This window comes from Pleurodeles waltl, chromosome 4_1 (assembly GCF_031143425.1).
Source record: "Pleurodeles waltl isolate 20211129_DDA chromosome 4_1, aPleWal1.hap1.20221129, whole genome shotgun sequence".
Lineage (NCBI taxonomy): Eukaryota > Metazoa > Chordata > Amphibia > Caudata > Salamandridae > Pleurodeles > Pleurodeles waltl.
Genome location: NC_090442.1, coordinates 336241115 through 336258885, shown reverse-complemented (window position 1 = coordinate 336258885; position 17771 = coordinate 336241115). Strand labels below are relative to the sequence as shown.

At 43.0% G+C, this 17771-nt stretch overlaps 1 protein-coding gene across 2 annotated transcripts in view; it reads left to right on the top strand.

The window, feature by feature from the left end:
* RERG (RAS like estrogen regulated growth inhibitor) overlaps window positions 1-17771 on the top strand; it is a 603452-nt gene that overhangs the window by 6201 nt on the left and 579480 nt on the right. For both annotated transcript variants that reach the window (XM_069228457.1, XM_069228456.1), the window contains exon 2: window positions 10648-10813. In XM_069228457.1, the coding sequence (XP_069084558.1) occupies window positions 10753-10813 (61 nt within the window). In that variant the 5' untranslated portion in view covers window positions 10648-10752. The remainder of the gene's footprint in view (window positions 1-10647; window positions 10814-17771) is intronic.

Below are 17771 nucleotides of genomic sequence, written 5' to 3'. Positions count from 1 at the left end.
TTCAGTGGCTCTGATTTGGCGTTATGAGCACTATGTAGAATTTAAGGTGCTAACCTTCAGGACATTATCTAGAATATGTTTACTATCATCTCTCATATTGTTATACGTCGATAATCTTGTGGTTAGAAAAGTCTGCTATGGTAAAGAACCCATAATGCTAATCCAAGGGAGGGTGAGGCTAGGTAGAAGGAGAGTTATGCAGCCATGTGCTCTGTAGTTTTTAGAAGATAGAAGAAATGAGCAGCTTGTTCTCGTATACAATTTGAAACATGTAAAAGTATCTTTCTGCCACAAGCAGAGCTTGATCTGACCCAATAAAATTAATGAACCAGTTAGCAAGGCTGCTTCCATCTTTTATTTTGAATCTATATCCAGTAGAGATGACAAAAGAATATGAGATGCTTTTAAACCACTCAATGTTCTTAAGGCCCATTTCTCACAAATGTCTCAAGATAACATTCTGATATTTTGCCTCTATTATTAACAAAGTCAATGCACACTGGCGTTAATGGATCAAACCACAAGATCCCAAAATTATGGGACTGGCACAGCTTTTAAATAAGCTCTTACCTGATGCAATTACTCTCAATAATTGTTTCCCAATTTGTTCTGACCCTCAATAATTTTAGTAACTGTTGTGGGATATCCTCATTCAGATTTTATTGATTAGTAAACTCTGCTGGATTATGATCAGTTTAGGTGTCATTCCTGAAGGTAAAAATATAAACCATTGACTGGAATGAGGTTGAGGTCCAGGCCGGCGGAATAGATTATTCTGTTTAATTATTGTGGCCAAGGAATCTGAGATGGCATTGAGATCATGTTTCTAGTTTGTGTAAAGGAGTCTGCAGAGCATGAGAAAGGTATCATTTATTTCTTCTCCAGTATCTGTCCCACGTGTTGAGCCACAGGTCCTCACTATCCCATCCATCTGTTTAGTAATGTTTTCAGAGATCAGGATATTGGTTCTGCTCATCCTGCAATAGTACACGGACATATCTATGTCTCAGTCACCTAATGGATGGCTTTGTTACAGCATCTGGTATGGAGGTGGGGCAGTTAAGGATCAATATGTTGAATGTTTATGAAATAAAGATTGAAATTATGCTGTTTGCCTCTAAATGCTTGGTAAGCACCAACATATTATGTTTTCTTATGTTATTTTATAATTTATTTGTAGAGTGCCCATACTCAGATGGTTCAATGGGGCTTCAGAAAAACACTACCTTAAAGCCTAACAGTGACCAAAGAAAAAGGCCTGAAAATACTAAATTATAGATTTATTTCAGGAGTGAAAACTCAAAGGGAGAAAGTTCCACAGGTTCACCACTGTACAGAAAAACATGGTCTCCACGAATGACTTTTCTGGCTACAGAGATTTGCCAATATGCGGGAGCATGATGGTTGATAGAAAAACAATATTGTCCAGATAGGAAGGTCATCCAACGTATAGGGCTTTATGTACAATTGTTAGAGCCTTAAAGTCTACCCAAATTCAAATTGATAGCCATTGTATAGATTGCAGTACAGGTGCCATATTCTGGAGATTTTTGTCTTAAATAATGAAGCAGCATTCTGAGAAAGTTGCAGTCAATGTAGACTTTGTCTGGTGGTTCAAGACAGATTGAATTAGGGTAGTCAAGATGTTATGGAATGAGAGCATTCACTACTACTGTATGCAGCAAGAGATCTGTGAATGGGAGTATTAGAAATCGGGTCTTTGGTTGGCAGTCAGGTTACCCCGTATCTAAGCAAGGACCCTCACTCTAGTCAGGGTAAGTCACACACAATCCAAATTATCCTGTGCCCACCCGCTGGTAGCTTAGCACTGAGCAGTCAAGCTTAACTTAGAAGGCAATGTGTAAAATATTTGTGCAATAAATCATACAATAACACAATATAGCACCACAAAAATACACCACACATTGTTTAGAAAAATATATAATATTTATCTGGATAAACGCAGGTCAAATTGATCAAAATGCAATAAGTATATGTTGAGATATCACTCAAAAGTGAAATAAAGTGTCTTAAGTCTTTTAAAAGCAAAACAAAGTCTCTTTCAAGCACAAAGTACCTGGTTCGCTTGAAAAATCACCGCAAAGAACCGCAGAGGAGGAGATGTGTGGAAACAAAGGGGTGTTCGACGATTTCTCGGGCCGCACATGGCGATGCGTTGTTTAGTTTTCATGCAGGGACGGCTGTGCGTCGATTTCCGGCGCTCGGACGTGGATCCTCTTCGGGTTGCGGGGTTTTCAGACACCCTCAGCACAGTGCATTGACTTCGTGCACTGGCAGGATGAAGTCACAGGAGCTGCGTCGATCCGGTGGGTGTTGCGTCGATGTTTCTACCACACGGCAGGCGCTGCGTCGATTCCTCTCTTGAAGTCGGGCTGGGTCGTTCCGGGTTGGCTGTGCATCAATCTGGTGGCCCGTGCATTGAATTTCTGGTTGCTACACTGGTGCTGCGGCAATCTTCTTGTTGCAAAGTCGAGCTGTCATTCCAGTTCATTGTGCGGTGAAATTTTCACCACGGTGCTGGCTGTGCGTCATTTCTGGCAGGCTGTGAGTTCTTCTTGAAGAGATGAAATCTTTTTGGTCTTGAGACTTCAGGGAACAGGAGGCAAGCTCTATCCATGCACTTCTTCACCACAGCCAGAGAGCAGAAAGGCAGCAGGGCAACAGCAAGGCAGCAGTCCTTCACAGAAAGCAGCCAAGTGAGCCCTTTGGGCAGCCAGGCAGTTCTTCTTGGCAGGATGCAGGTTCTGGTTACAAGTTTCTTCTCCAGAAAGTGTCTGTGAGGTAGAGTTTCTACCCCAAGACGTGTCTGAATTGGTAGGGGCAGAGGCCCTGTTTATATATCCAAATGTGCCTTTGAAGTGGGGGAGACTTCAAAGAGTGGCTTAGAAGTGCACCAGGTCCCCTTTCCGTTCAATCCTGTCTGCCAGGGTCCCAGTAGGGGGTGTGGCAGTCCTTTGTGTGAGAGCAGACCCTCCACCCTCCCAGCTCAGGAAGACCCATTCAAAATACAGATGTATGCAAGTGAGGCTGAGTATCCTGTGTTTGGGGTGTGTCTGAGTGAATGCACAAGGAGCTGTCAACTAAACCCAGCCAGACGTGGATTGTAAGGCACAGAAAGATTTAAGTGCAGAGAAATGTCACTTTCTGAAAGTGGCATTTCTAAAATACAGTAGTAATATTAAATCCAACTTCACCAGTCAGCAGGATTTTATATCACCAGTCTGATCATGCTAAATATGACCTTCCTACTCCTTTCAGATTAGCAGCTACCACTCAAACAATGAATGAGGGCAGCCCCAATGTTAGCCTATGAAGGGAGCAGGCCTCACAGAAGTGTAAAAACGAATTTAGGAGTTCTGTACTACCAGGACATGTAAACTACATAGGTACATGTCCTGCCTTTTGCCCTACACAGCACCCTACCCCATGTGTCACCTAGGGCACTCTTAGGGGTGTCTTATATGTAGAAAAAGGGTAGTTTTAGGCTTGGCAAGTACTTTTAAATGCCAAGTCGAATTGGCAGTGAAACTGCACACACAGGCCTTGCAATGACAAGCCTGAGAAAAGGTTAAGGGGCTACTTAAGTGGGTGGTACAACCAGTGCTGCAGGCCCACTAGTAGCATTTAATCTACAGGCCCTGGGCACATATAGTGCACCTTACTAGGGACTTATGAGTAAATTAAATAGTCCAATTGGGTATGAGCCAATGTCACCATGTTTTAATGAGAGAGCATATGCACTTTAGCACTGATGAGCAGTGGTAAAGTGTGCAGAGTCCTAAAGCCAGCAAAAATGAGGTCAGAAAAAGAGAAGGAGGAAGGCAAAAATTCTGGGGATAACCCTGCAGAAAGGCCATTTCAAACAGGGAGAATATGGGGGTAATTTTGACCCTGGCGGTACATGACCGCCAGGGCTAAAATGACGGAAGCACCGCCAACAGGCTGGCGGTGCTTCCTGGGACATTACGACCGTGGCGGAAGCGCCGCGGTCGCACCGCCGGGGATGGCGGTTTTCCGCCACAATGGCCCGGCGGTAGTAATCCGCCAGGGCAGCGCAGCTAGCAGCGCTGCCCAGGGGATTACGAGTCCCCGACCGCCAGCCTTTTCATGGCGGTTTTAACCGCCAGGAAAAGGCTGGCAGTATGGGGAGTCACTGGCATGGGCAGTGCAGGGGCCCCCTGACAGGGCCCAATGCGGCTTTTCACTGTCTGCTATGCAGACAGTGAAAAACGCGACGGGTGCAACTGCACCCGTCGCACGGCCGCAACACCGCCGGCTCCATTTGGAGCCGGCTCCCATGTTGCGGCCCACATCCCTACTGGGCCGGCGGGTGGAAACTCAGTTTCTGCCCGCCGGCCCAGCGGGATGTTCAAATGGGCACCGTGGGAGTGCGGTCGCATTGGCGGCCGCACAGCGGTTACAACTTGGCAGGCGGTGGGCGGCGCTTGCCGCCCGCCAATTTTGTAATGAGGCCCTGTATTTTTTTTTTTTAAAGACAAAGGCAGGTGTAATAGGTGCAGGCACGTTCATGGATTGAGCATCCAGGGACATGGTGTTGTCCAAGGGAATTGTTAAACTTTGTACCACTGCTGAAGGATCACGCTTTTGTTTGGGTTCCTCAAGAGGAACTTGCTGGCCATCCATTCCCTGATGATAATGTGGGCCTTTCTAAAAGGGTACATATTTTGATTGGGAGGCTCTTACACACTAGTTAGGTGAAAGATAAGCTAAGTATAATCAACAGACATGTAAAGGTATACATCTTCTTGATGAAGCAAATAGGTGAAGGGGCCATTTGTATTTGTTAAACAGAAAGTTTGAGTGGATTGACCCATGTTGCACCCCCACAGTCTATGTCCTATGCTTTCAAAGACAATTGGGGAAGTGTGGCCACTTGTGATCACTCTGAAATGAAATATTGTATTATTTTATGCACTTCAGTACCCTAGTGCTGATACACACTGCTTCTAGAGTCTGAAGGAGGAAGTTATGTTAAATGGCGTCAAATGCAACTAACTCATCTAAGACGACCAGCATGCCAGTTTTGACCTTTATCAATGAGCTGGCACAGATCATCGAGGGCTAATAGGACTACCAGTGCTATGACCTAAACGGATAAATATTTGTTGTCTGTTTAGTAGCTCTTTAAATTCTGAAAAGTCCTGGAGCTGAAGCAGAGCCAGTTTTCCTAGAAGATTCCCACGTAAGGGAGCAATGAGCTGAGCCTAAGATTGTTTATGTCATTGTATCCCAGGGTGGGCTTCTTTAGCTTTGATCTTGCTACAGCTGGCTTTCATAGCTCTCAAAAATTGTCATTCTCTAAAAAGCCATTAAATAAAGTCAGGAGGATGTCAGTTGCAGCAAGAAGAGCTGTTTTAGATCCCATTATGAAACAGGATAATTTGGGAAACCTGAACGGCAGCTCTTAGTTACAGTCAGCAAATGCTCCTGTTGTGTAGTTTGTGTGAAGGAGTCTAGATGGCTGCATCTGCAAAACAGATTTAAGTGGTGAAGCATGCATAAAACGTGAAGCATGCATAAAAATTGGATCATTAGCGATATAGTCTTAGATAATAGCCATTTTCTCTGAGTAAAGATACTGCAATATTGTTATAAAGGACGTGTGAATGTGGTATTTTGAATTTTATGCCTGCAGGGTGTTGAAATTCAGAGACAATGTGAAAGAGATCTTTAGAAAGGTTGGTGAAAATATAAATCTTTTCAAAGAAGGATATTTTCTCAGCCTTAATTTTTCCTTTTTCTGAGAGCATTAACAACTGTCATGACCCCTTTTGTTGCGTGGAGTAGTCTCTTTTCCATTTCTGTTTCACACTCTAAAGTTCTAGTTTAAGCCTTTATAGCTAGCATGGAAACAAGTAATTATTTCTGATGTGCATCCATGCATATCTTTGTTCCTCAATTAGCAGCCTTTTATCAAGGGTATTAAAGGGTGAGGAGTGAAATGTAGAATGTTAGGGTTGGAATCAGTGTATGGTATGCCATGCTATCCCTATAGATGTTTTACTTCTGTGGCATCTTGGTCTGGGATGAACTGACTCCATTTGTGCCTGCTCATCATCACTGAGGGTTTATAGCTGATGCGTTTTGGTACTTTCATGTGCAATGTGATTCCAAAGTGGTCAGATCAGATCAGAGGGGTGGTTTGGGCACTGTATTTACATTAGCTGAGGTGAAAAATGACATCCATTCTATGACTTGAAATGTGAGTGGGCTCCTGGTTTAGTAATTCTAGATTTAGGGTAGCCATGTCATTTTTTAAATGTGTGGGTTATTCTAAGGTGGACTCAAGAAAACATATGCATCAATCCCTATGGAGCACTATAGTTTTAAATCTTCAAGGATAACTTCTTGCTAACTGTATCCACACAATTTGGCCATTTTACCAGCAAAGTGAAGGCTTGTTTGTTTGTGATGTTAGTGATACTCATAATTCCTAATTGTTTTTGAATTAATGTTCCTCTATGTTCCCTTCGAGTTACATCATGACATGGTGTGAGCATTGCTTAACACCATCTTGATCATACTAATTCCCTTTATAAATGCATACAGGCTACCAGCTTCAGTGGCTGCTGGTGAGACAGAACAGTTTATTTCATCTGGTCAATAATCTCACGGAAAGTGATCATGTCACTAAACTTTTTTAAACCCTGCATTCTTTCCATTGGATAGACTTCATTTGTATTACCTTACTTGATTTATCTAGTGTACCAGTCCTTGAAAAAAACACTATTTGGTATCAGTGACCCTTAAATGTTTGGCTGACAAACCGATTATATTGTACCTAGAGTCATGGAAAAACTCAGAAGTGACAACAGGTTTGCTATCCATGTTCTTTGAAATAGACTTTCATTGAATATTAACTGCATGTACTGTGTGACCATTTTTAATGAGACAAAGTTTTGCTATGACATCAATATGTTTTGTAGGTGTTTTTGTAGTACCTTGGTGCAATTTCGTTTAAATCATGACATGATACAATTTAATTTGACATGATATCATTTATTAAAATAGAAATATGTCTGTTCTGTTAACTAAAAATTATAAACCAAGAAACAATTGAGCCAATTCCTGGTCTTTAGACAGTACAAAATATTCATTGGCCTCTGTGGACCTGTTCCTGGACTTATCTGCAGAATTTGACAAGGTTTCACACCCCATCCTCATCAGGCACCTGCACGAGATTGTCTTTCAAGGTCCCACTCTCCGCTGGATCTTCTCCTTATTAACAGATAGAACACAAGCTGCCAACCTGGAACCTTATTCCTTGGAAGTCCACAAACTCATCTGTGAGTGTCTCAAGACTCATTGCTCAGTCCCACCCTCTTCAACGCATAGACGTGCCATCCATGCACACATCATCAACATCCTCTCCTATGTAAATGAAATCCAAATCCTACTCTCTTTCTTGGACAAGAACCCCCACACAAGAAAGAAGTTTACTGCTTGCATCACCGAAGTCGCTAACTGAATGGAATCCAGCTATCTCAAGCTCAATGCGGACAAGACAGAAGTGGTGATGTTCTTCAAGAATACCTCACTATGAGACTCCAACTGGTGGTCGGCTAAACTTGGATCCACACTCAAACCCAAAACCCACAACAGAGTCCTTGGAATAATCATTGATAGCAAACTGTAAATTAACGCACGTCAATGTCGTTTCTGCATCCTGCATCCACACCCTGAAGATGCTGGGGAAGATCTTCAAATGGCTCCTAAGCAACACTAGAAAAACTGTCGCTCCTGCCCGAGTCACCAACAAGTGGGACTATGGGAACTCCCTCTATACCGGTAAAACAAAGCAACTTGTTACAAGAGTACAAACCACTCACTACTCATCAGCTAGACTCATCCTCAACCTCCCACACAGAACTCACATCACACCACACCTCGGGGAACTAAATTAGCTTCTGATACTCAAACAGGCTTAATTCAAACACAAGCCCCACCTACCTAAAATTTTGCATCTCCTTCAACCAACCCAATCACCTCCACTCCACAGGACTGCTACTCTTACACATTCCATGCGTATACAGAACCATATCAGGCAGATGGACATTCTTTTACATCACTCTGAAAGTGTGGAAGAACGTATCATTCCACATCAGAGCCTCCTCCACTCTTCTTGAATTCTGCAAGAAGCTAAATACTGGGCTCTTCAAAGAACCACCCTACCGTAGGTTGGGCTACGCACACACACCTGCTCAGCACCAGGGTAACCTCACAGGTGATAGTGTGCTCTACAAATACACAGAACATAACATTCTAGTTGATTTAATGGGAGACCTGTGCAAATCAATTACACACAACACTATTTTATTAATCATAAAGTTGTGTTTAGGGTACTAAGTATTAAATATGACCCTTACTATTGTCCTAATAGGACTGGTGGTTACTGCACAATACGATCACTTCAGTGTTGTTTCTGTCTCGCCCTTCTGTTTTTTTCAGCAAATTTTTTCAGGAAGTAAATTGGGTGCGGTTCATATAGTTTGTCTCTGGATTACATTTTCAGAGAGCAATGATCATTCCAGATTTACACCAATCCTCTGCAAAATGTTCAATACTATTTGCACTGGAGTGAATTTGGAGATGTCTGGTGCATTTTGAGGTACTTGCCTCAAAATAGAATTCACAAGGATTTGTTTAGGTGTATCTAAAATATGCTCCATGCAGATTTGCTGCATTGTATTTGTGATTAGAAATGAGATAGATAGTGTAAATTGTAAATGCTGAAGGGCCTCCACAACATTCTTCAGGCAAATTATTTCCAAATTTAGGTTTAATCATGTAGATATAGAAGTCATTTTAGACAGCTTTAGCTGCTGTAGGCAGGCTACTACTTCCAACACATAACATATACTTATAGTTGGTATTGGGTCATCCCTTGCTCGTCCTTGAATGCCTATGTTGTCTCTTTTGGTTGTCTGCTCTTTTTTTGGTGGCTTTCCTCTCTATTCTTGTACTTGCCCTTTCTAGGGTCATTTCAGTGTCACAAAGTTGTGATTCAATGAGCTGTATATTTCCGCTTCTAATTTATCAGAACCATTTCCCATTACGTGTTTTTCAACCATTTCTCTGTTAGTACTCAATGGGCGTTCTTCAGCTGCCCCCTTCTACTTCTCCTTGTGTCTTCTCCCTGCGGCCGCCCACTCAATGTTATCATTCATTGCCTCTCCTTATCAGAGCCTCTTCCTGGTCCCTGTCTTACTGCTCTTTCACCCATTGTGTCTGTCCCTCCCTGTATGCCCCCTTTGTGATCGTTCCTTTTCACCAGTTTCTCCCCTTGCCTGCAGCCCCACTCCCTGGTACCTCTTCATTTCAGTGTCTCTTCCTACCCACCTCGCTGCTCCATGGTGCCTCCTGCACCATAGCACCTCCCATCAAAATCTCTCTCTCCACTCCAGTCTGTCTCCCCAAGCTAAATCTTTTAGCTTCATTTTTTTTCTAAAGTCTGTCCCACTTTTTTTATGGGAAGGAGCAGCCCTTCGTATAGAACCCGTGGAATTGACTATGATAATAAGTCCTGTACTACTGAGGAGCCACAAAATATGTTGAAGGGACAGATCACATTGCTTCCTACATTTCACAGCCTGTCCCTCCAATCATTGACTCCTTCCGCATTTATTGTTCCCTTCCAACCCCACCCCGCTCATTTCCCAAGCCGTTGCTTACTTCCCGCACTCCACATGTTCTGCAGACATTGCTTTCTTCTTCTGCTCCACATGTTCTGCAGACATTGCTTACTTCCCCCCTACACGTGTTCTGCAGACATTGCTTACTTCCCCCCTCCATGCGTTCTGCAGACATTGCTTACTTCCCCCACTCTCTGTGTTCTGCAGACATTGCTTACTTCCCCCACTCCACGTGTTCTGCAGACATTACTTTCTTCTGCTCCACATGTTCTGCAGACATTGCTTACTTCCCCCACCCCACGTGTTCTGCAGACATTGCTTACTTCCCCCACTCCACGTGTTCTGCAGACATTGCTTTCTTCTCCTGCTCCACATGTTCTGCAGACATTGCTTACTTCCCCCACCCCACGTGTTCTGCAGACATTGCTTACTTCCCCCACTCCACGTGTTCTGCAGACATTGCTTTCTTCTCCTGCTCCACATGTTCTGCAGACATTGCTTACTTCCCCCACCCCACGTGTTCTGCAGACATTGCTTACTTCCCCCACTCCACGTGTTCTGCAGACATTGCTTACTTCCCCCACTCCACGTGTTCTGCAGACATTGATTTCTTCTCCTACCCCACATGTTCTGCAGACATTGCTTCCAACCTCCACTCCTCCCTGTGCCCCTGACTTTGTTTCCTTCTAACTCTCACTCCACCTGTTTCCCCAGTCATTGCTCCCTTCCTCCCTCAACGCCGTTCCAACAAGCATTGGGCGCTTGTCCCTGTGATTGCTTCCTTCGTCTCCCTCAAGTCACCTTTTTCGGTGTTCAAATATTTAAAGATGTTTAAGCTGCAAACTATGTTATTTTCCCACTTATTTGAAATAACAGTAATGCGCATGTCTGGGTGGCCACTCCAGTTGATAGATGTGCACCTTTGAATACATGCCCTGGTGAATAATAATGTATTTTTTGGGGGGGATTACAGGTCCAACAGATTCAGAATGAAATGGTGAAGCTGGAGCTTTTCTTTGTGAGCAGTTTCTCGGGTGTCCCCTTGTACAACTGAGATCTCGGCCACGCCCCTCACACGATGGCCAAGTGCGCGGAAGTGAAGTTGGCTATCTTTGGTCAAGCCGGTGTGGGAAAGTCAGGTAGGATGCCGGCTCCGTGTTTACCCTTTCTTTTATCGGCAGGATTTGTTACGCAGTGTGTGCTCAGTGCTGTTAAACAAACAGGGCCTTCGCATTAGCGCTATTTACAGGTCTCAAGCGAAGGTTTGTTCTGAACACAATTTCAATCTTGTTATGACGAAAGCTCGCAAGGAATATTTCTGGAATGTCGCATTGCCCCCATCAAAGCGCACTCCCCCTAACGCCTGCCTCCGCGCTCTTTATCCACCCAACAGATTGCATCGTGTTTACATACATTCCAAAGATGCAGATGCACTCTGAATGCAAACACCTTCGGCGAATGAGGCACGGCTAAACGGCGCCTCTCTTGTCAAGGCGCCCCAGTTTCCCCCTTTAAGGCCTGTGTGTGTTAGTCTCGCACTCGAGAACACTAGCAGAGGCGAGGAGCCGTGGACATGTATTTACCGTGCACAAGTCTAATAACTTGCCTAGAAGACTCAATGTGGGTTACTTTGTGTTCAAGTGCAGTCTTAATGAGAAGAGACAATGTTCATAAATCAGACGACAAAGGCAGAGAGAACAAAGGCAAGCAAACAACAGTGGAACGAACAAGCAGGGGGTGGATGCTACTGCAGCCCAGATTTGTTTCTAATTGGATTTGTGTCATTTATTAACATATTAAACTGACGTACATAGTGCCGCGCTAAAACTTAAATAACATTTAAGGACCTAGTGCCCCAAGAATGTCGGAAAGAAGGCCATTTATTTTAATTTCCTGAAAGTGAAGTCTTTTTTTCATAGGTCGATCGTGGGCAAACAAAGGTCAGCCTCTTGTTCAGATGAAGTGTGTTCCTGGGACCTTGACCGAACGAGGGCATGGAAGAGGGGAGATGTAATGTGATCGACTGTTGTTGCAGTGCTCTGTCTATATCACAGATACCTTTGTGAATGAGGAAGAGCATCTTGGAAGGAATTCGGCTGTTCACCAGAGCCTAGGGTGTAATGAGTTCCCGCTCACAGAAAGGAGATTTAAGGATTCTTACATCTACCAATCTCAATGCAGTGCTGTGCATCACTTGGTGACGGGGTGTGTATAGGCAGATCAAAGTAGCATACGCTAGCATTTTCGAGGTGGGACTGATGCAAAAGTGCAGGTAATGGTGGCATATGCTGAGTGTGGACTGAATGTGGACTTCGAAAGTCACAGTTCTGTCGAGGGTGGTTTGAGTGATTATCATTTGGTTCTGCAGTTCATAGACTGCCCCATGGTGAATAGTGGGGCTTGGCCGGAAGTGTGGCTGGAGGTGCATTTAATGTTGAAGTAATTATAATTTTATTCCAATGAGTTTCGGGAATTTTCATTCTACGCATGTGCCAGTGGTAGACACGTTTTTTCTAGAGCCTGGTAATGCTTTGGTCGTTCATAATGTACTAGTTGCATTGGATTTTATCAGCATAAGTGTCGCGTCCTATCCGAGCTATTCTTTTTTAACGTTTCCCATTACTCCAGGGAAAGCAACTATTGCCCGTCAGGATGGGTGGGGGATGGAAAGGCAGGTGAATTACTGGGAGAGAAGAGCAGAAGGTCAGTCACTAGAATGATAAGATTCAGCACATTAACCCGAGAATGCGGTACACAACAGTTTTTTTAAATTTTCTTTGTGGATGTCTGGTAATGACCAATCAAGATACCACAGTACCAACGTCATAAGCCTGGGATGAGCGAAACACGTTTCTTCTTAGCTGTATTGATATGTAACTGGAACATACCATAGGAGCTTTCGGCAGATAAATAGTATATTCAAACATGTGTTTTATGGTCAAATCAGGCCTAACATTGGTCATCCCAATAGAAAGATGTTTAAATCATGTTCACCACTGTACAGCGTTAAAGCATTATCTTGCTTTGTTTTATTGTTTGCAGATGAGAAATGCCCTACGCATCATTTTCAAGGCACATTAAAGACAAAAAAGAAACAACAAAATTGAAAATAGTTGAAGCTTCCTTCTCATGTGTAGCTATGACTAATCAGAAAATATATATGCAAACCAGATCAGAGGCCTCACGCTGCATACTATATTGTGAAAGGGAAATAGAAAAAGACAAGCCAGAAAATAAGTCCAAGGGAAATAAAGTGCATCACAGCCTAAAACATTTCATTAATTGAAAAGAATACCATTTGTTGAAATATTTGTCCTTCAGGAAAACAACTGCAGAATTTTGACAAGGCATGTCATTGACCATGTGATACCATAGCAGCTCCTGCACTGTTCTGTGTTACAAGTATGTGCATTTCTTCCTCTTGATGGGTAACATGTCACGCATTCTTCTAAGAGTAAGCCTTTGTTTTATCCACTGGTTACTTATCTGTGTTGAATCTATTGTAAAACGCCCTCAAGTTTAATATATAAAATCACAAAGTAAATAAATAAATAAACAAAACAAACAAATAAATAGATAAAATAAATAAATAGTATTGTTCCATGGAGGGCTAGGTGCAGGCTATGGGCATACAGTAGTTGTTATTCAGTCTGGTGTCAGCCAAGACTTTTTCCTTTTTAAAATAATTAATGCACAAATGCATACCCATACATGCATACGTATGTAGAGCAGCTTTTAGTCAACTCTCTTTATCCATTGTTCTTTTGCAGTGTCTTTCACATTTTACTTTTACACAGCACACATGCAGCATAGGGGATTTTTTTTCACTTCAGCTGTTGGCTACCCACATCAAACTACCGTTACTCTAAGGGAAGGTATTGGGTTTGGGCACAGTGTGTACATCTGCAAAAGAGTAGTCCCCTTCAATGCCCGAACAGGTAGTCTAAACTGGGCTTCCTTTTTAATTATTTATTTTATTCGATGTTAAACTAATAAAGCCCACTATCACCTAGGATGGGTCTCTAGGCATCAAAACTGAAGAGAATCGGGTGGTAACATGTATAGGACTAAGCCCGGAATTGTTTAAGCAGTCCAATTCAGAGTGCTTTCCTGAGACCCAAGTGACCTTCTATGGATTTTAACTTCAGCAGTAGCTGATTGCCCATCGATGGGGCGAAATTAGAAAAAGCTCCACCACCCAGTTGAATGCTGCAAAATCTCAGAATTCAAAATACACCTTAAATAGTCGAACATAGAGACCTTAAATGGCGTTATTTTACTGGCTGTGTGGTAGAAACATATGTGAAGAGCCATAGTTGGATTTGTGTACAATGTATAGCTCTTTAAATGTAAGGCACGGCTGTATGGGAAGGCAATGAAGTGTTTTTAGAAGGGAAATAGACTGGTAGAACCAGGAAGCTTTGAGAGCCAACTAGACAGCTTGATTATGGTCAATTTATAGCCGGAGCAGTCGGGAGGTTTTGATCCTTGGATACAGGCTATTGCAACAGCCCAACCTGATGAGTGGCAACATAGCTGTTTTTCTGATCTCCTAAAATGAAGCATGAGAATTGGACAGATTAATCTATTCTCTTAAAAACATACAAGGAGAGATGAGGGATGACAGCTTTTTTTAAAATTCCCAGTAGTGGCCAATATCCGCTGGTCACATTCATTGTTGCAAGATGTTTTGATCACCCGACTATCATTATTTCAGTACCAAGCTTGAGAAAATGATAGCACATTCAGTTAGGCACTTCCAGAGTACAGTTTTGGAGGCAAGAACCAAAAGCTGAATTGTTGTTCAATCGAAAAACACATTTACATGACCCCAGTGTAGGGTAAAGGAGTGACTGCCACTGGAGGTCTCATGTTTTCATTGAACAGATAGGGTGACTGGGCTGTATGCTCTGGGCCGCGAGAGAAGTCTGGCAGGTTTGTGAACAAAATGGACTCAGTCACCTGATGAGCTCTGCCTGACAGAAATTACAAAAACCATTGAAAAACTTCAACCCCAACACAAATCTCTTGAGGTTGGTTGATGAGAATTTTGTGATTCACCATATCAAATGCCACTGGCAAATCTAGTAGTATCAGGGCAGTGACTTCATTAGAATTTGCATCTATGTGCATATCATCTACCACTGCCATTGCAATAGTTCTATACTGTGAGGAGAAAGGCCAGTTTGGATGAAATTTAACATGTTGTGTAATGATTCCAGAATCTTGATCATAGCAGGAACCAATGTAATAGGATGATAACTGGCAGGATAGTGAGGGTCAAATTCCGATGCCTTCCTGGGTATCAACTTAAAAAACTCAAGGAAGAATCAGGAGAGTTCATAAGAGATGGCAGAAAGTAGACATTAAACTTGGATAGCAACAAGACTGGTGGCTCCTCTGAGGGGGAGCCTGGCCTCCACTGAGAAAGTGAGTTTAGGACTGATGTTGAGATTAGTTCGAAAGTCAGGCTAGGTGATAGCAGGTCTTTGCTGTGGAGGGTCGGATACCATTTTAGTAGAATTGGATCAAGCAATAAAAAAAGGGAGCTAATTCATCACAAAGCTGCTGTGATTAAGAATTACAACTGGACGTTTTCTTTAAGACTGACAGTTCATTTCTTAAAAATGCCCCTTGGTTTATTTTTCACTGAGACACATTTACCAGGAAAAAACGGCATTTGGTGTCCCTTATGGCATGTTTATAATGATCTAGCTCCTTTTTATAATTTGATCTTGCTTATGAACATTGCTGCTAGGCCCTTGCTGTCACTAGTAGTATGTTGCATCCCACGAGGGCGCTGCAAGCGGCAGAAATTATGGAAATGGCTGTGCATTTGTGCATGCGCATGCACTTGTTGTAGATGCAAGAGACGCCATTTTAAAAATGCTTTTGTAAATCTTTCCCAGGACCAATATACCAAAATGGCTGCTTGTGTATGTATACAACAACATTCTAAAATGACTGCCTATGCATTTCCACGCATGCACATGCTCGGGCCTCTATCTTGTTAAGATAGCAAGTGCAGTACAAAACTATGTGGCCTGCACAAATGACTGCATCTTACCAAATGGTTTTCATATGCAGAATGGAAATATACCTATTTTGACTTAATAGACTTCATTCCCAGTGAGAAATTCTAATGATTTTGGTACAGTATGACCGTGTATTAGGTTTTCAGTCCTCCTATAGCATGTGTTCTTTTAGTCTGAATCTGTTCAATACGATCAGGTGTTATATAATCACGCAAGAGTTTCTAAGTAATTCTGAAAAATGGTGAAAAAACAACATTTCCCAGCCTTAAAATTCAAACAAATGACCAGGGAAAATCGGTTTAATTACATGGAAAAATGTAGCGTACAAGTAATTATTTGAGAAAGAAAATGTTTGCACCCATTAAATTAAAAATGATATACACAGAAGCCTATTGTATACCATAACACCTTTATTTATTTAAAATACTTCTGCTGTCTTTATTCTATATAGCTTTAGTCGCAAATATCAAGACTTCATTCCTGCCTCTGCACAAATATTTGCAGCAGACATTACCGCAGTGCTTATTTTTACAATTAACATGATGCGCATACTGACCAATTTTGTAACAGAAGCACATATTTCTAGGATTTGAAAACAGCGCGCAGAAGGCGTGGCACTGGACACATACATAGAGGCATATTTAAGAGCCCCTAGAAACACCCTAGCACCGCAAGACTTGTTGACGCTAAGGCGGCGATAAAGTGACTTTTTCCATGTGCCATATTTACAAAGTGGCGCAGTGCATGCATTGCACCACTTTGTAAGCCCTTGCGCCACAGTATGCCTGTGCCAGGCAAACTGTATGCAAGGGAGGTGTTCCAGCGCTAGGAGACCTGTAAAAATGGCATTGGGAAATTTAACAGATTTCACTGCGCCATTTTTGGCATCATTTTAAATGCCTGCTCAGAGCAGGCGTTAAAATGACGCTCCCATAGATACCGATGGGCCTCCTTCCACTTTGCTACACTAGTGCCAACATTTTTAGTGCTAGTGTAGCAAAGCACCACAATGGCATCAAAAATAAATGTTGATGCTATTGTGCTAACGACTGGCATGGTGTGCCGTATTATAAATACGGTGCAACCATGGTGTCGTTAGATGCCGGTAGGGAGGGTGCAGAAAAAGTGGCAGATCAGCGCTGATGCATCACTCTTTCTTAATTATGGGCCTTAATCTCTTGTGGGACCTGCGAGTTGAGATCCGGAACAGGCAAGCAAGGAGGTACCTAGCTCTGTTTGTGGGATGGGACCCTGGGTATGAAAACACATCTTTACTAGTGGTGTCAAATCAAAGCATTTAAACAAAAGTCACCATAACGTTAAACAAAATACATACAATACTTCATAGGGTTGTACATTGCTCTCCACACTGAGGCCCATATTGATACTTTTCCACGCAAAACTGCGCTAATGCAGTTTTGCATGAAAAAGTTTACCGCCGGGTAGCCGGGTTGCGCCGGCCGGCAGTCTTATTTATGGAATGGTGCAATCCGGCGCAAAGGTTCGGCTAATGTCAAGGTAAATTACGTTAGCTGGGTGGGGTGGCGGTATGGGGGAAGGGGGTTTTGCGTTAAAAATTGATGTTAGGCTGGTTAGTGTAAAAAAGGATGACTCTAACCAGCCTAGCGTCATTTCTTAATGCAAAACCTACCATACCACATGGCTCCTGTCTTAAAAAAGACATGAGTCATGCCCACCACCCCAGTGGCCAGCACAGGGGACAAGGGTCCCCTGGGCATGGCCATTGCACCCAGGGCAATGTATGGGGGCCCATTTCAGGGCCCCCAATGGCACTTTAAAAAATAAAGCAAAATACTTACCTCTACTAACCTATATGTAACTGGGATGGGGTCCCCTATCCTCCGCTGTCCCTCTGGTGTGGGTGGTGGTGTCCCTGAGGCCTGGGGAGGGCACCTGTGGACTTATTCCATGGTGTTCCACCATGGAAATAGGCCCACAGGTCCCCTAACGCCTGCCCTGACCCAGGTATTAAATAATGTCGCTAAGCAAGCTTAGCGCCATTATTTAGGCCCGCCTCCATCCGGTGCAACATTTCTGCACT